The sequence below is a fragment of the Nyctibius grandis genome, chromosome 2, assembly GCF_013368605.1.
Source record: "Nyctibius grandis isolate bNycGra1 chromosome 2, bNycGra1.pri, whole genome shotgun sequence".
NCBI classification, from domain to species: Eukaryota; Metazoa; Chordata; class Aves; order Nyctibiiformes; family Nyctibiidae; genus Nyctibius; species Nyctibius grandis.
The window spans coordinates 16,904,345-16,923,740 of NC_090659.1; the positions used below are offsets into that span (position 1 = coordinate 16,904,345).

The 19,396-nt window shown below is 39.0% G+C and overlaps 1 protein-coding gene across 5 annotated transcripts in view; it reads right to left on the reverse strand.

Annotated features, from left to right (window-relative positions):
- The window catches only part of APP (amyloid beta precursor protein), a 222,271-nt gene that overhangs the window by 92,230 nt on the left and 110,645 nt on the right, over positions 1-19,396 (reverse strand). For all 5 annotated transcript variants that reach the window (XM_068417788.1, XM_068417780.1, XM_068417764.1 and 2 more), the window contains exon 6: positions 7,325-7,527. In XM_068417788.1, the coding sequence (XP_068273889.1) occupies positions 7,325-7,527 (203 nt within the window). The remainder of the gene's footprint in view (positions 1-7,324; positions 7,528-19,396) is intronic.

Below are 19,396 nucleotides of genomic sequence, written 5' to 3' on the forward strand. Positions count from 1 at the left end.
GTGCCCTAAACCAAAGATTACAGTTGCCAATACCTTCATTCTCTGAAACCTTAGATATGGCAAATTATTTTTGAGATAATCAGGAAAGTGTACTTCAACTTTCCTCATTCCAAGCTTCTTATACTTATTCCAGCCTCTCGGTGCAAAAAGAGTTGTTTCTAACCAAGCACGTAGATCATTCCTTGAAGGACAGTGCTGTGCCAAAGCTTTCGATTTGCTTTTAAATGAATAGTTAAAGTGATATACTGAAAACTAATCAGTTACACCAAACATCAGCACTGACCGTGTTTTTTTTTCTTTGAAAAGCACAGACTTCAGCACCCTTAGAAATACAGGCTTCAAGTATGTGGACATTGATTTATAGTGGCTTTACACAAAATACTTCCATAAACATTCATTTACTGAAATGCTCTAAGTAGAGCTAATTAGAATTTATGTGCAAACATTTTAGATACTTTTGATGATCAGTTTTTACAGAGGGAAATATAAAATACGGTTATGAATGGCATTTTAAAATCTTTCATTACCATATAAATTATTTTTTTCTGTTCCTTGAAGAAAACAGATTTTAAATCAAAGTGAAATTATAATTGCTTTATTTCAAAACCTCAACTCCATGCTTTTTTTTTTCCACATGGGACTAACACTTACTCTGTGAACACCAACATTTTCAACTGAGGAATCTGAAATAAAATTTAAACTTCTAATGGAGAAAAAAAAATTAAAGCCACATTTACATACTTCTATCGCTGTAAACATCAAGGTTACTCAGTATTTTCTTCAGGATTTGAATTTATTTACATGATCATGAGAACTAAGCTCATTTAAATGCTGGCACACTGAGTCCCAAACCTTAAACCAGAAATTAAAGTTGAAGAGATTTAAGAAAAAAAGGAGAAACAGGAGGAGCTAGACTACCGACTCTGACCTGTCTTGCAAGGTGGGTCCTATGTTTAGTTTACACCTCTGAAAAACATCTTTATCTTAACGCTACGGTAAAAAGATACCATCATGCTAGTTTATAAATACTACAAGTTCTTTAATTTAGCCACAGTAATTAAAAATATATTGTATTGATGAGTCTTTCTATACTACCAGCCCTTCAAGTTTGAAGTTGATATTGTCAAGTACATACAAATAAATCATACTGTGTTATGAACCATCTCACTAGCACTGGTATGTGTTTGCTTTGTCTGTGTTGCTGTCAGTTCAAATTGTGTATCATAATCACGCAGGACTCAAACAACTCTTAAACAAGGACCTAAAACACTTTGCCGCTTAAGGATATGGGATCGCTATGCTATATTTTACCATTTGTATTTCACTAAAGAACAGAGTAATCGATTAGTGCAATAGAGGCCAAAGGAATAAAGCTCTAAACTATGTATCATGAGGTATATGCTCCACTTTATCATGCGCTAGTATATATAATATTGCAACTGGAGCAATTTTGGCTTGCGTGTCTTCAGGAAACAAGAGCTATAGTTTGAAGATATTAATACGCAGGTATTTATATTAGTCTCCATTTTTTAACTAGCTGAGAAAAATTAGACAGGAGTAAATGCACTCTGTTTTTCTCTCAGTTATACCGTTCTTGTTCCAAAAAGGCACAATACTGTCTTGCTCAATGAATTAATCAAAAGGGAATATTTAAAGATAATTTCACTGAAACAAAACTTCCGCATTATGAATATACGGTTAGAAGAGGCAGCCAAATTTTAGTTTGAGTATTCAAAGACAAAGGTTAATTTCAGAAGAGGTTTTGGAAGTACGAGAAGACAGCTGTGAAGCTGGCACATACTCTAGGAATAAAGTTGGTGCACAAGCTACAAAATTGCTAAAATACTTTCTACAGAGAAAGTTAAAAGAAAAAAAGCAAAATGATGCCTTCTAAATGCAATACTGAATAACTGCTCTTCTAAAACTGTTAAATACCCTAAAATTGTAATTTCCATCCTGTGCAATTAAGATTGAATTTCTCTCTCAAATGTTTATTCTTAAGATACTAGAGGGGAATATTTGGAATACAAAAAAAATTTAATTGTATACTTGGCTAGAATACAAAGCCTTACAATTCTGAAGTGGAACAAATATGTGAAAATACTTTTTCTATTCACTTGTGTACAACATAACTACATTTTGATCCAAGGTGCCATACAGTTACTACTGATCGCCAGAACCCAAACAAAAAGCCCAGCTTGATTTTAAATGTAAGTCAATAAAATTTCATTGATTTGTGTATTTTAGAAAAGGTATCATTTCCACATAACACCATGATTATGCTAACATGGCAAGACAGTGAATACGAGGATTAGCCCAAAAGTGCATTCCAGTCTTTTTGCACAGCAAAACAAAAACTTCAATTCATTATTGTTTCAATATAGTAAAACGACATTTTCTCTACGGAAATAGATTCTTGGGGGATTTCTTCTGGCAGGATATATTTCAAATGAAACCATTTTCCACCCTCCAACCTTATGTAAAAGAACACTATTACTGTGTTTAGTATTTCAATACTTTTGCCCTTGACCCAAAGCAGTAATAATATATTGCTTTTCCGTCAACAAGATTACGAGATCATAAAAAAAGATTTCTTCCAATTGCAACGTATCTTGAAGTATTATATTATGTGGAATAGCTGTGCTTTAAATTATAATGTCTAATTAAAAGCTATCAGTTATTTTAATGTAAATCCATTAGGTTAATTTTATCAACTCTTGCTCATATGTTAGAGTAGATTATAATTCTTAATGAAGATGTAACAAAAAAATAGCAGCATTATCATAATGTGTACTACTCACATAGCAATGTATCAATGTTTTCTTAATATGGAATACAATCACACATTATCACTTTCCCACTAAAGCATACTGCATAGTGTTGAAGCAAAGAACAAGGAACTAATACTTTAAAAGAAAGATAATAATCTTTCAAAGAAAAAGTGGGGCAAAGCTACTGAGGGTGAAAAAAGCCCAATTAATCTAGCATATGCTACTAATATTATCCCAAAATTTACAGCTGATAGGTCTAGCAATCAGGGTTAACCTCCCTTGCCTTAGAATAGATGGTAGCTGTCACTGAATGGATTTAAAGTCTTTTAGACATAAAAATCCTCAGAAAACAACCCCCCATGCTAGATCAATAAAGCTAAGAACTACCATACAAACATCAGGTTACTTTTCCCTTGCTAAGAAACCAGCATACTTGCAACTCCAGATTGTGAACACAGTTAAAATGTCACGTCAAGCAGCACTGCTTAAATTCTTTCCTAATGTTTAAAGAAATCCAGCTGAATTAGAGAAAGAAAACCCAATTGCTAAAGGGCAACATTATACACTAGAAAAGGCAGCTCAAGCTTATGCTGCTGAATCCCCTGCATCTGCTGATAGGTATGCGAAGAAGCTGCCAAGTGCTCTCTGCCAGGCTGCTGCGCTGACCCCGCTGCTCTCCTTTAAATGAGACCTGATTGACTGCTATGTTGACAGGAAGCACTAAGCTGAAATTGCTTATTCTTTGTTGTACGCCAAGAGAGACCGATTTTTTTTGTCACCTGCTGTGCTGAAGGAGAGCAGAAACAAAATCACAAGCAATTGCACATGACGGGGGAGCAGAGCTCCTGCTTGCTTCAGTCATGTGCTGGAAGAATCACCTGGAGCCTGGATGCCTAGGGACCAGCTCTGCAACACCTGAGATGCTGCAACAATAACAGCAGAAATCAAACCGCTTCCTTGCTTAAATCCTGGCTAGCAGAGAGTCACCTCCTTTACTCCACATAGAGACAAAAGTCAAGAGTCACAGTTTTCCTGCAGGGCTTCATAAATGAGCCACACTTTCTTCAGCACAAATGCAGTGATAAAATCTTCCAGTGATCAAAGGTGAAAAACATCAACCTGACATTAATTTCACTCTTTGGATCCCTGCAACCTCAGCCTCACAATCGGCTGGATTTAACATCTGAACTCCAGCAAGAGCGTATCTGAAAGTTTAAACTGGGTTTGCTGCCCTACTCCATATGAACTGAGAACAGAGATGGTCCTTCACAAAAGGCAGGAAAGTCAATACTGGCAAGTACTGCGCTAGGAAAAATTGATTCACATTTTTGAATAAACACTATAGCTTATAAAAATATGGTTGCTGCAGAAGCTGCATGAAAAGACTGTCCTCCTGCCAATGACCTCTCCCATTCCCTAGGCAAGACTAACTTCCTTTTCACTGGAAATAAGTTTGCAAGTAGTTCTGCTATTGCTATTTTGATCACAATTCATTAAAATATGCGTAGAAATAAAACTGTCTGACAAATTGATTCTATAATCATAGAATCATAGAATGGTTTGGGTTGGAAGGAATCTTAAAGATCATCTAGTTCCAACCCCCCTGTCACAGGCCGGGACACCTTTCCTCTAGACCAGGTTGCTCAAAGCCCCATCCAACTTGGCCTTAAACACTGCCAGGGAGGGGGCAGCCACAAATTCTCTGTGCAACCTCTTCCAGCATCTCACCACCCAATAGTTCACAATAGCTCAAGTGTCTTTAAAGTATAACATTACACTTATGCTTCTCAATTATTAATTGTTGATGGCAATCATTCCATTGATTTGGGGAAGAAAGAGCTCAGTACCAGCTCACAATTAGATCCTAATTTATGGTTTTAGAACAGTTGCTCTGTGTTGATTTCACATATGAAAAGCAACTCCTCTCAAATTGGACAAACCCACTCTCTGTGCTCCTTAATGGTAATGAATAATATTAGTTACAGCTTCATAAAGCACACATAAAACTGGCCATAAAGTGCCTGTGAAGAGCATCCTAGGATACGTTTTATGAACTGCACTTAGTAACGCTTGGGAAAAGTAGCCTGAGCAGAGCTCATGCCCATGCGAATGAAGGTCTGACCCTTAACTCCACCTGCAAAGGCTTTCAAGGTGTCTCCATAGGATGGACCACTTCTTAATTACGTACGTTGTCTACAAGGTACCTCTGCCTCTTTCACGTGCACTGACAGCAGCAAACTTTTCTGTTTGCAACAGCAAGACAACAGATGCTCACCACAGAAGTTCCTGTGCTGGTTCTGCTGGCTGCATCAGGAGGACAGGGGCCCTGTGGGAAGCTTTCTCTCAAGTGCAGCAAGGGAAGTAAAAGCAAGGGCCAAGGCTTTAAGTTATCTGGATGCTTCTACATTTACAAATAAGCAAGCATTTTGCATAGTGCAGCTCTGTCAGACACCAGTTACGCAAGCATAGGGACAGTCTGGGCACCCTCCATGCCCCAGGACAGCTGGAGGCCAGAAAGCCCAAAGGGCTGGAGCAGAACTGCGCTGAAAACTTGTATTGGTAACAGAGTGCCCCCACCTCATTTGCAGCAACACATATTTCACCCACAGTCACCCAAGGTGGGAAATTTTAGACTTGGGAAAAATAGGACAATAGCATTTCATTATCAGCTAGCAAGTGTATACATTTCTAAAGGATTTTTAAAAGGTGGCTTCAAAAATTCACATCATCTCTTTTGTATTTTACATTCATATTATTATACACTACTTTCCTGAAGGCTAAACATCTTAACCTCTCTGAAATGTCAACCTCAGTAAAGAAACACGTTCTACCTAAATCGTCCTCATTTCCACTCATCAAAAATCCCATTAAAGTCAAGTGTACTTGGTTTTTTTTTTTCCCCTCTCTCAATATTCATTTACCAGCAAGAACAGGGCGTTTTATCCCCAGGTGGTGAAAGCTCACATATGGAAATACATTTAATTGGTTTAAAGATTTAAACATAATCTCCTCCCGCCCCCTCCTCACTGAAATGGCTCTCCAATAACTGAGCAAAACACTCAACACAGTTATATAAGACAGAAACGCACAAGACTGCGTTGCCAGCCTTAGAAAAAAAAAAAACACATTTGCAAGTGATTTTAGTGAAGCGTTAACGCTTTTGATTAGCGAGCTTATCTGCACGCAGACCGAACAGAAAAAACGTAAATGAAGTAACTCTGCTTTTTCCAAAGCATCCCCTGGGCACCCTTCTGTCCTCGGCATGTGTGATGAAGAGTAGCCGGCAGCCCTCTGCTCCGTACCTGCTCTGCCAAACATTGGTTCAAGAGAAAAGGATGCTGCCACATGCAAAATGGAGGACTCCGCTGGCACTCCAGTCCCAAGCATCCCCAGAGGCAGGGGGTGGGAAAGCAAGGGGAGAGGAAAGGAGCCAGGTCAGATGTTTTCTGCCTCATTTCACAGCCGCCCCAATCACTGCCATTTTTCCTCTGCCTCCTGCAAGTCCCATCTTCTTTCTTTTCAACTGTAGCCTTTAATCTCATTTCCTGCCATCATCTCCAGCACTTATTGGTAAAGTTGTAAGCACTGAAGAAAAATCGGCATCTATCTTACTGAGATTGACACCATATGGAATTGTACTTATTAAAATAGAAATATAAGGATAATTCATTCAAATATGTACCATAGGAGAAATATGGCATTTAAAAATATTATGTCGGTATGTTGTCTGTGGACTAGGGTAAAATTAAAAGTTTAAAATGCAGTTACATTAGTAACTACAAAATATCATGAAAAACAAATTTTAGAAATGAAGAGTTCTTTCTAAATCCATGTTTTCTTTTTTTTGGCAATGCATTCCTATTTCTTCCTACCCCCCTCCGTACAACTCATTAGTTAGGTTCACTTTTCTGCATAGTTATTTCTAAATTCACCTAATTTTACTGAGTTACTAGTTCATGGAGAAACACTGGAAACAAGTATCTAACAGAAATCACACAAAATGACTAATCACCGCTGTTAATACAAGAGACCGAACCAGTTAGTGCTACCTCCTGCTTTGAATTGACACTCCCTATCCTTTTGCAATACATGCACATGGCAACCCACACACAAACTTTTCCTGTGTTATTTGCTACATATGGCAGTCAAATTTTATTTAATGTTACTTTAAAATTAAGCCAACCTTTCTGCTTCCATCCACATCATACACAATGACCACACTTCACAGACAGACACCTCCATGGAATATTTGTAATGGGCAAGGGCAAGGGGAAGGGATTCAACGTGCAAATTACAGAAGCCAAAGCATAACTGTCCTGGTTTGGCCTAAACCAGGCCGATTTTCCTTTCAGTGATTTTTGCTTTCAGCTAAGTCTCCTCTAAGTAACTGCATGTTTGCAGACAGTGTCTGCCTCCAAGACTGATAACCAGGACAATAACAATGCTGCGACTTAGGATATTTTGCTGTTTGGAACATTTTGTGTTGTAAAGGGCAAACATGCAAAGCAGCAGGATCAGTTTTCTAGCCCCACACTAAATGCTCATGAATTTACCTCTGACAACCTCTTCCACAGACTCTGTAGTTGTGGTGGTAGTGGTTGCAATACTGGTAGTTCTTTCAGTTGCCTCCTCATACTCTTCCTCTGTCTCTTCCTCAATTTCATCACCATCATCATCATCATCATCAGCATCTTCATCTTCCACAACAGTTAGCTCCTCATCTTCTTCTGGTTGTTCTTCTGCTACTTTATCATCGCTAAATGAAGAAAATTATAATGATGTGTCAGGACAAAATTATTTAAAGATAACAAGAAAGAGCATTTTACCCAGAAACTCTATAACGATGAGAAGCTACCTGTTTCTCCATCTCCCTCCTCCCCTTTAAATACAAAAAAAAGAATCAGAGACTCTGGAACATCCCAACAAATAAGAAATCAGAAATGCCAAAAAAAACAAAAAAAAATTTCAACATTAGCAATGCAGTGAAAAAACTAGCAAGATGCCAGACTGGAGCTCCTCCTTTTGCACAGGGATGGAAAAAGAATCCCCATCAGCCATACTGTATTTTGACAGCTGAATAACACTCCAAACATGCTTGCTCCACATTGCCATCAATAAATCAATTTTTAATTTGAAAGAAGCTCAAATTAGCTCAAAATGCACTCAGTTCATATGGACATGGAAACGAGAGAGTTCCTCGGGACTTTCTTACCCAGAAGAGACCTTACCCAGAGGCTTGCTGTGGACTACCTCACGTGCCCTTCACAGAAGACTGCCAAGTGTTGAACTGACCTGGAATTGTCTACACTGACTGCTGAGGTTTTTTGTTCTGTTTTTGAAGTAGTGTTGTGGGAACGGAAAAGCCGCTTCTACAGGAATAGTGCACAGAGCTGTCCCTTTTCACAAAGGACAGGACAGAGGCAGTCAGCACACACGATGCTTCAACTCATGCTTCAGTTGACTATTGCTAGCTTCCGTCTTTGAGGCTTTATCTCCTTCTGGCATCTCAAAGCAGACAGTGGCCACAACATCACCTTTCAGGATCTAACACCCAGGGAAGGAGAGGACCCAGTTTTGGTCTTCTGTGTGAAGGCCACACAATTTTGCTGATGAGGCTGCCATGTCGGCCAACGTGTGCAGCCGTTCAGCACGGCAAGCTCAGCTCAGAAGCTCAGCACTACGAACACCGCTGTACCATTGATGCATAAGGCCTCCATAAAAGACCCACGGTACTGATGTGTATTAGGGTGGCAACACAAGCACCCCTACGCTCACAAAGAAACCCCAAACTATTGCTCTAAACATTTTTATCCATCATAGTGCTTTAAATTCATATAGCTACCTAAAATCCTCAGGACTTTAATCAGTCTTGGACGATAGGAGGGAATACTGCAGTTGACTATCAAATGCATTTGGTGGCTTAATAAATCAAGAATTTTCTGGGATCACTCTTAATTTTGAATGATACACAGGCAATAGGCCAAAAAAATGTATGCTCAGATACTGCTACTGTTGCTTTTGAAAGGCTTGCTAACTCAGTACCTAGCTGCAGCGAGGTCTCAGGTTTGTTAATCTGATCTTCTACTTGAAATTCACTACTAATGAATAAATGATCTTTAAATATTCAAACATGCAGTGACTTTTTGTCACCTTCATACACAAGTGGTTTTGCATCTTTTTCATGGCATCACATATGCTTGAACAGCCTTTTATGTGAATTTAGCAACTTCTCTCCTTCACCTCATTTCAGAGATTAAGCCTGTAAAATTTCATTTTATAAAAGGTTGCCTACTACAATTTTGAAAGTGGACTCAGAGCAAAAAGGAGGACAGTATGATCTTTTTAAATAGGATATTAAGAAGTTAAAAAATGTATTGATAAAAATATGCCACAAGCCTGACTCTGCTAGGAGAAAGTTAAGTCTCTATAGAAACAAGAATGAATCTCCTGTTCCTTTCTCCCCAAAATATTTGGCCTCCAGAAACACAAGAGAGACTTGAAGTAATATAGCAGCTTTCAAGCCCAGGTAGGTTATACAAACAGCTAACTTAGGGAGGAGCCTGAATAAGGGATGACCTGTTTCCATTTACATGGAAGAAAGACTAAAAAAGGGGAATAAAACCACTGGGTTCTTCTCTTAATTTCTTGATTTCAAAGACTGGCTTAGAAATTTCACCATCTCCACTGTTTGTTTTCCCCTGCCATTCTAATCGCAGTACATCCGAAACTTTCTACTTTATTTTTGGTAAATCCTTTCTGAACAACAGATTTCTTGATTTTATTTTTCTTACCAAGTATTTCACCTTTTTATGAGCATGAAATAAATGTTATATGTACACTATCACCTTTCAGCTGCAAGATATCACCTTTCAACTGCAAGACTGAGGTGGATTTATAAGTCCAGTATCTGTTTCTGATCTCCAGGTTAAGGTGCTTCTAGTATTGGCCAGCTACAGACATTTAAACTAGGCATGCTGAGTATAAGACAAGCAGATTTTGATCAAGAGCATCAGATACCATGTGCCTTTCAACATTAAAGCAAGCTGCTCTCTGTCTTTCTCTCACCTAAGCTACAAACACAGCATGCTTTTAAAAAGTGCAATTATTTTTCCTCTTCCTTTCACATGAATGATCACTCTCAGATATTGGCAAGCTCATAAAGTTAAAAAAAGTACAACAAAAGCAACCTAATGAAACAAACAAAGGAAAATCAATTAGTCACATGGAAAGCCACTTCAAAAATAATTTGTATGCGTGCATCCAATATCCATCTGTTTTTAGCTACACAAAAGCAATCAACTCAGCTATGTCAGTCCACAGCATTTTGCTGGGAAATTCTCAGCATCAAGGCCAACTTTTTAATTTTTTTTTTTTTTTCAGGGAGTGTGATAGTGAAGGGTGCAGGACGAAAGACAACAATTCTCTGTGCCTATTCATTGGCTATGCCCACCATTACAGTGAGCCCTGGTTTCCCCTCCAGTAACTTACCAGAAGTGAATGCTTAAGGGTAGCCCCTACCTGCAACCCCCTTGCTGCCTGCTGAAGAACTAGACATCTGAGAATGTAAAAAAAAGCCAGAAGTGATGGAAGATTACAACAGTTTATGGGATCAGGCTCCTGAAAATATTCTAAAAAGCTTGCAGAAAAAAAGGTATTAGAATATCCCTCCTAGTATTTTGATCACTCCTGGAAAAAACATATTCCTGCTGGCAACATATTCTGCAAGACCACAAGGGTAATATTTCACTGGATTATATTTTATTGCAAGTTTCAAGAAAAAGTAACAAGGAAAATAGAAGTGGTTTTGCCTTAGATTTAGATATCTAAATGGAAGTGAGAGCCTTGCTATACACTTATAGAATCGAGATGTCTGAAATTGGGCTTTAGGGTAATTTCCCTATTTAATAGGTTTTAAAAACTCTCATTGTACAGAAGTGTGAAGCTACACTCAGGTTCTAAAGAAGCACTCCAGGCTTTCTCTGAAAGTAATTATTGTCCCAGCTGTCTACTTTATTTTATTTTTATTTATACAAATATGAGCTAGTCTCTTCCCCTATTAGTACTGTCTTCCAAAGAGAAAGGGATGGGGAGATGAAGTGCTTTATGCATTCTTAACAAGTTTCTTCTTGAATGAAGCCAAATACCAGAAACTAACTGGACTGGCATTACTCTGGTCATTTAATCATGCTCAGCCATACCGCACAGTACCACAGACCAAATGGCATGAATACACAACAGGCAGGGATGTATCCTAGCAAGCCCGAACAGTAACAGCAGCTTCACATTAGATATCAAGGCTACGCACTAAGTCATGCACTCCAGAGAGCCAATCACAGTAACCACGCTCAGCAGCGCAAACAGAAGATGACCACACCTTCTCAGAGGCCACAGTTATGAAAGACATGAGAAAAGCAACAATACCATGCAGCCCCTTAGCAGCACTCCTCAGGAGCCAGGGGCAAGGAGGAGATCCCCTAGTATTTGTCAGTAATCAGGGGACTTGGAGCCTCATACCTGAAGACACTGGTTTAATATAAACAATGCTACATCTTGATGTGTTTCTGTTGCAAACAAAGACAGTGGGTGGACTTCGCATATTCTTAGTATTAGAAAAGGTACTATGTCTTGTAAGAAACATGAAAAAAATATGCTTGGTTTTGTTTCCTTGGATTTAACTGCTTATCATCCTGGCTCTTCTTCAAAGAGCAGGTATCCGAGAGGGACAATAGAGAACAACAGAAAAGGGAATGAACTTCTACTTCAACATTTGGAATAAAGCATCAGCCTCTCAAATGGGGACAAAACCCTCTCTCTCGCACAGTGTGCAGAGCTGTTTCTCCCTGTCACGCTAAATGCTCTGGTACCATTCACATTTCTCTATTAGCACCACCACGCTGCCATTTCCCAGACAGTATGCCTAACTTTTGCACACCTTTCACCTCAGTAATCAGTTTAAACCCACTGTTTTAAAGCAGAAGTTTACTACCAAATGAATGTGGATACTGATATTTTTCTCAGAAGTCTTGGAGTTTTATTTAATAATAACACCATGAAGTAAGCACACCTGGTATTATTATATTTTACCTTCTTCGGTAAACAAGTATGACTCAGTCTTGTTTCTCCTGGAACCACGATACCTTGACAGCTTTTACTGTATACTCCCTTGATACCATCCCAGCCAGGGTTTTATTAGCATCACAGACTACAGTGTCTCATTTACAAGAAATTGTTGACATTTCGCCTTAGCTTAGTGGTGCCACTGACAGGATTTTTCAAAGACTGCTCAAAAAAATTACCTGACACACTGATAAGTTCACATATTTGTAAAAGCCATATTATCATCATCTGAATTTAACAGTTCAGCAGTAAACAACGGGGGTAAATTGTTAGGCTTGGATGCAGCCATGAAAACACTTGCAAATCACCCTCTTCCCCCCCTTTAGTATATCTTAATCTCCTGTGAGTGGAGACTTTTGGCAAGGAGGGCCAGCATTTTCCTTTCACAGTGGACACAAAGGTCATCATGGCTTTGAACCTTCCACTTCAACCTCCTCACATACGGGATATTAAAACCCATTCTCTCTATCATGGAAACGATGCTTCCCTTGAGCATCCAAGTAGCACACTGGGTCAGTCATTAATACAAATCATCTATGCTCCTGTGCATGGTGAAACGGGGTATTTGAAGTTTGGTGGTGTCAGCTCTGTTTCTGATGCCGCAGACACACTGGGGTTCCAGGCAGCCTTAAGAGGTAATCGGTTCCACTGACTCCAACAGAAACATACCGACCACTCCAGTGGGCATATTTCTGGTTTTAACACACATACCACTGCACAGCTCCTGCTATGATGCACCTATGCACATCGTTACAAGCAATGTTTAAACCATGGATCTGTAATTTGTATCTAATAACTTCCTTCTCACATTCCATCACTGCAGTAAGAGCTGGCACCAACCTATTGTTTATTGACTTCACTCAGAAGAGCTCATCGTCCTGTTACTTTGCAAAGACAAAACTGAAGTGAAGGTGAACGAAAGCAAACTATGCTACCTCTTGCTGTTCAAGAAATAAGAAAACATTAGTAAATGGAAGTTTTCTTTCTGTATTTCAATAACTTGCAACAGGGACAGAGGCAGAACACAGATGACAAGAACGGTGAGTTTTCTAACAGTGTTTCAGAACTCATGGGGCCGTAGCATGAGCTACATTTCAAGAGGTGTCTGTCTGGAACTATTAATTTCACACAAAAATGCGCCAAAGCTTTCAATGTAGGACAACAAATAACTATGGACTAATTACTAGTTTTGGGAAGTGGCTCATGTTTGTCTGCAATAAATGCTCATCCATTTGGATGTATTTAAACAATGATTTTGCCAAGTAACTTGACCAAAAACCTATACTCCATCAGTACGGTGAAAAAGAATGAAAAGGTGTTCAAGACACATGTTTTAATATCTGGAAAGATTAGCATTCACTACACTTCACAACTATATTTTACTGCAAATAGATTCCATCTGGACTATGGTTTTTACCAGCCACCAAGCCTAAGCAAATAGCTGGGGGAAAGCTAATTCCAGGAGAGGAACTGAACCAGCAGTAGCAAAAAGCTACTGTCTGTCTAAAGAGAGCAAGGCCATATATGTTGGCTCTAGACAGCTGTGGGAATTAACACAGGAGAAGCAATTGCTGCATATAACTTGCAGCCTCTGCTCTTTCAGCCTAGCAGACTGAGCTGATGGCAATTTATGCATCCATAACGTTTACCACTGCAGGTGCCATCATCCCAGCTTCCAGCATCTTGTGCTTCGGTTTCCCAGAAGCACAAAAAACCCCACCCCTCTCTAGCCTCTAGGGCTCCCCCAATGAACTTCATCAAACATGTGATGGGACCAGATTGTCAAGTATGCAGCTATTAATGATAAGCAGATACATATTTATCCCTATAAATAGGAAAGCTCCAGAGCACAAAGTTCTTTAACTGCGGGAGTGGAAATGGACAGATCCAGCTGTGAACCTCTACATGCCTTAAGAGTTAATGCCTTACAAGAAAATGCAAAACACAAACACAAAGCAAATTACAAGAGTAGGACAGATGCTTGGAATCCAAACAAGATGAGCGCATTTGAGATGGCCTAGTTACCAGGCTTTTGTTTAAAAGCAAATGAGAAAGCTAACAGGCAAGGAACCAAATTCTCCCTCAACAAACATGCACATCAGAGGCCTGGGTATTTTCCACCTACCGTCTTTCCAAACCTTGCATGCTAGAAAAAGTTCTTCTGACCGAAGGACAAGATTTCTCAGGAACCGGGTTTGATCTCACCACTGCACCCCTCTGAATGGTGTTGCTAATTAAACACGAGTCAACACAGGAACTACTTAAAGCTAAAAACTCAGCCAACTTTGGCACTTTGGTACATGAGCACCCACCTCACTGTACCTTCTGTTATTTAACTCTGGCTTTGGTACACTGGCCAACTTCAACACTAAGTTGAGTATACTATGTGAAACTGAGTATCCAGGTAGTAAATTTAAACAAGAACTACTGAAGTAATTTTGCATGGGGTAGAAGAGAGGAAAGGAAGTCAAAATCAAGTGTGAAATGAAGGTTTCAGCATTCACCTTGAAAGTCTAGGAGTAGGGAGTTATATCAAAAAGGTCTATTTTCCTTAAGTGGCAGGGGTGGGAGCGGACAGCAGGGCAAGAATTAAACTGCACTGCAGTTGTGAGATTAGGCACAGAGCCAGGAAAGAAAAGGGTTATGCCAGACCTCCAGTCTATGTAACTAATCTTTTAAATAGTTTATTGGCACCAAAGTCCGGAAAATTACAGTGATTTATAGAATTGAGAGTCTGACCCACAAGGTACCTCAGCAATAATGTTTCTGGTCTGTCTGTTAAGTGACCACAAAAGCACAAACTGCTTAAAAACTGTCTTGGTTATTTTCATTAGGGTTTATACTAGGTTAGTAAATCGGGTATCTCACAACAAGAACAAATAATGTGATATTCGGACAAATATAAACCCCTATTATGAGACAGCTAAACTTTTAAGAACTCAGATGGGCACCTTGCCTTACACAGCAAGTTGGGATGAGCAATTCATTGGCTAGCATTTTTCATTCATTTTATCACTTCTAATTATTTTCCTTTTTGTTTTCCTTTACTGAAGGGGTTGCAATTATGTTTATTTTCACATTTCCTAATAGAAAAAAAAAATGAAATAAGCTATTTCAAGAAGTGTCACACAGGCTGCTTTTAAGTTCTTAGACCTTATCAGACAACTGAATTATGTGCTTCAGACTGTCTCTCCTTCTACTGTATTTTTTTAACCTTTTATACAAAAAGAATACCAAAAATGTGCCTGATTTCACTAACTTTGATAGAAAACAAGAAAAGTTGCACTAATACTCTTTTAATCTAATTTTTAAAGAGAACATTTATAAAAACCAAACACGCATTCCTTGCCCTATTGCATCTGACAGATACACTTATCTTTTTCTCCATAATTAAACACGAAGGTATACTTTACCCCATTAGAAATTTCCTTCCAGAGTTGACCTGCTTAAAAAGATGGGTGTACAAGGTATAATGTAACGTTGGACCTCATGCATTCGCAGAAAGTACCTGGTGACTGATATGCAAAAATACTTTATCAAAACTGACCTAGTTTGCTCTCTGAAACAAAGCCTTTGCTGATGTTACTGTTCTGACGGCTTTTTTTGGAAGATGGAGGATTCAGCAAGCAGTATGTCATTTTTAGACAAGGGCAGAGTAATACAATATATTTAACCCATATTCTAACTTTGATCATTTTTGCTAAAGAGAAACTTAAAAACTAGAAAAGTAAACATCTCTGCAAACACACAAGATCAGGCCCTGTGAGCCTCATGACACTGAATAAATATTAAATTCAAAATCCTGACATTAGAAATGCATTAAGACTGAATGTGATGGACAAGAGCAGAGTGAAGGTCATCTGCAGAGCCCTATTTCAGCCAGCCTGAGAATCAGCAGAAAAATGTGGATCTGTTACAACATGTTTGTTTCCACAAAACTTCTACCATACTCTGTCCAACCTGCTAGCCTACCGCTTATCTGAGGCAGGCCACATGAACTCTGTACCAAACCAAGTACTTGCCCTGTTTGTGGAATTCACCATCTTGGTACCCTTACACAACAACAGGTAAAACTGGAAGAATAACTTTGTTTTACAATTGGGAAAGCAAACAAAAAAATACCAGAAGCACGTAATAATTCTGGAAGCTCAATTTAAGACACGGAATAAGATTTTTCAGAGAATGTGCCATCTTAAACTTTTTAAATACCGCAGTCACCAGCAGCAGCTGCAAGAGGCCAGGACTTTGGCAGAGCAGATTATCTCCACTTATGCAGCCAGAAGAAAAAGAGATACCTTTTGTACCAAGCTTTTTATGGTGGCCACAGCACGCCAAGCCTAGCAAGAGACTTTCATAGCAGAAGCAAGCGTAGATCCAGTTATCCAGGTCGACATTTTACTGTTTTAACCTTTTCTTCTTCATTCAGTTCTCAATTTGAGCATTATTTTTTCCTCAGCTGTGATCAAAATAGAGATCCCACTTGAAGAAATGGCTTGTCATCATGTAACTAAAGCCAACACATTTGCATTCAAGATTAGAAATCTTTTCTGTTAGCAAAAAAAAAAAAACAAACTATATGTTTTTGCTGCTTCATCCATGTATTCAAAGCATGTAGCCTTCGTTAGAAGGCAAAGAAAAAAAAAGAAGTAGTTACTACAGAAAATGCTTTACTACTCTGTGCTGTTAATAGCACAGCCTCACAAGAGGTGGAATTCTTAAATTTCCACAAACCACTCCAATGCTGAGATCTTATTTCAGTACAGACCACAGATACCACCGAAAGGCAAAACAGAACAGGAACTGCAGGATAACTTTATGGAGGAACATCCATCTACGCATGCACCGGCACAGTCATGCTGGTGTGACAGCACATGTTGAAAAATCCAGCTGTAAATTTCTCACTTCCCATTTTTTCATGCATTATAAATAGCACAGGGCTTGAAATAGGGTGGTATGTATCACGATGTCACAAGAACTTCTCAGAACATCTTGCAGACATATCAGGAGGGTTTCTTGTGTTGATTACTACACAAACATATAAAGAGAGTCTTTCTCTCCCACATTTCAGTCATCATAAGTCATTACAAGTGACAATCTAAAATTTTTGCTTACAAAATTTTTGCCTATTACTTAAGGAAAACACGGCAGCTGATAACTCTATTTTGTGAGGTCAAAAAAATGTAACCCTACTCTGCAACCTTCGACTAAACGTGCAAGTTTGATGCCATTAACCTCCTGAAACAAGCTCAACATTCACTTAGATCATATAGGTAGCCTGCACAGCTAGCAAACTGCTTTCATCAGGGGTCATGAAAGCTGGGCTATCTTCTACTCATCACTTCCTCAATTAGATTAATTCTCTCTACCCATAGCCTCATCCATCACTTCAGTTAATGCTTTATACTCAAATGGTGATTGGATTTGCCAGCTCAGCATCGCTGTAATTACCTCTCAAAGCAATGCGCTGTTTCATCAATTCCATTCTAACTTTACTTGTCCTAAGAAGAAATCCAACACTTACCAGTCTTTCTAGAGTCATTAATGCTCTGGTGTTCTATGCTTTCTGAATTTTATTTTAACAATCTCCACATTGAAAAGGAAAAAAAATTGTTATTAAAAACTATGTCATGAACTACCCAAATATTAAGTAACAGCCAACATGAGAGACAAACCCAATTAATGTAAGAATGTGAGACACGGAACATGCTACTAGCATATGTAATATGCAAATAGGACAAAATTCTTCTAGAGTTATTCAACATAAGCAGTAGCATTATGCCTACAATTCAGTGATGCCTAAGTTTAATTTACAAAGAAAAGCAATTAGGTTTCACCATTAAAATACTTACAAAAACACAGAAGTTCTTAGATAAGCTGTGCCGTTAACAATGTTTTAGAACACATATAAAGCACTTTTTTCTATTTCAGTTTCTAACAGTTCTACTACAAAAACCAAGAAGATATGAACTTCCGACCAACTAGGTGAAATACTGTATTGCAAAAATCAGAACACCTTCCACACTATCTCCCCAAATGAATTTAGTTTCTCTAAAATACCAATTTAGTAATGGACAATTCATGTAGTGCAAAATTCACCTATTTCAATAATTGGCGTTAACCTATACCAACGGCAAGCTTCAGAGGAGGGGAAAAAAGCAAGAAAAAAGAAGCAAATTTGTAATTCCTAGCATTCATTTTAGGGCACTGATTCCCAATTAGGAACCATGTATATTAGTACAGCTGACAAGAGCACGGCCTCTGGCTGCACCCCTCCCTGCTCCTCTGTCACGGATGACCACAGTCCCTACCAAGCAGACCCTGAACCACTGCAACAGGCATACCACTGATGGCACAAGGTTCAGTTTTCCGTAAATTTTCAGGGGTATGAACAGCCTACAGCTCAGTCTGCACAGTACGGAAAAAGGGAAATCTTTCTATGCATCCAAATGCAAGTAATTTCCTGCTTCTAAGTCAGAACCTGCAGTACAGACCCTTCGTCCAGCTTCACGTCTGCTTCAGCTTTACTAGTTGAAGTGCTTGGGGAGTAGGGGTGGCGCTTTTTTTTTTTGTGTTTATGTTTTGTTTTTTAAAGAATCATTTAGGAGAATCCCAGCGGAGCATTTCTCACTGAAATTTTAGACATTGACTTTCCAATTTAATGAAAAGCTTACAGCAATGAGAACTCAGTCTGTTTTAACAAAAGTGACAAGATGGCTGAAAAACAGATGAATATTCAGAGTCAAAATGTTAATTTTCTTTTTCCTCCAGTGTGTTTCCAATGACTAATTTAGCCTTGGCACCTTCCTTTTTCTTGATCACTAACACTTTCTTTAGTTTTAGAATAGCAATAACTTCAAAAGGACTCCAGATATCCCATTTCTACGTTCTTCAGACAAATCTTTTGGGCTCAAAGCTGGACTTCCAATTAAGCGTCAGATTTTTGACTCAGTGCTGCGAGACAGCATTAACAGTAAGAACAATAGGAGAGAAGGGGGAGAAGGAGGGAAGAATGGTCAAGAAACACAATGTCACTACATACTAGATACAAGTATGAGGAAACAGGCAGAAATTGAAGGATTTAAGAAGTAGTAAGAATCTTGGAAAGATCTGCTCTGCACCCTCCTCCCCGATTCCTTCATCAACAATGCTCTATATCCAGACACCTTTCAGGGTCTGACACTTCCTCAGCCGTGCAGCCCTTCCCCACTGCATGGGGACTCCGACATCCCAAGGACCACACGGCCATAGCAGGGTTTACTCCGGGTGTCAGAAGCCAGCCTCCCTGCAGGTGTACTGAAACAGAGGATACGCAGCTGCTGATGGCCAACACAACATGCATGGTTGAAAGCCTGTCCATTAAGGCTCTCTGGGGACACAACACTGAAACCTCTCTTTGAAATGGGAGGAGGCAATGCATATCAACACCACCACCTTAATCCTCCTGGTTTTGTCATTTTTTTTCTCCACTTTCAAGCCATGGTTGTTTCTTCCAGCTGTAGTTCAAATGT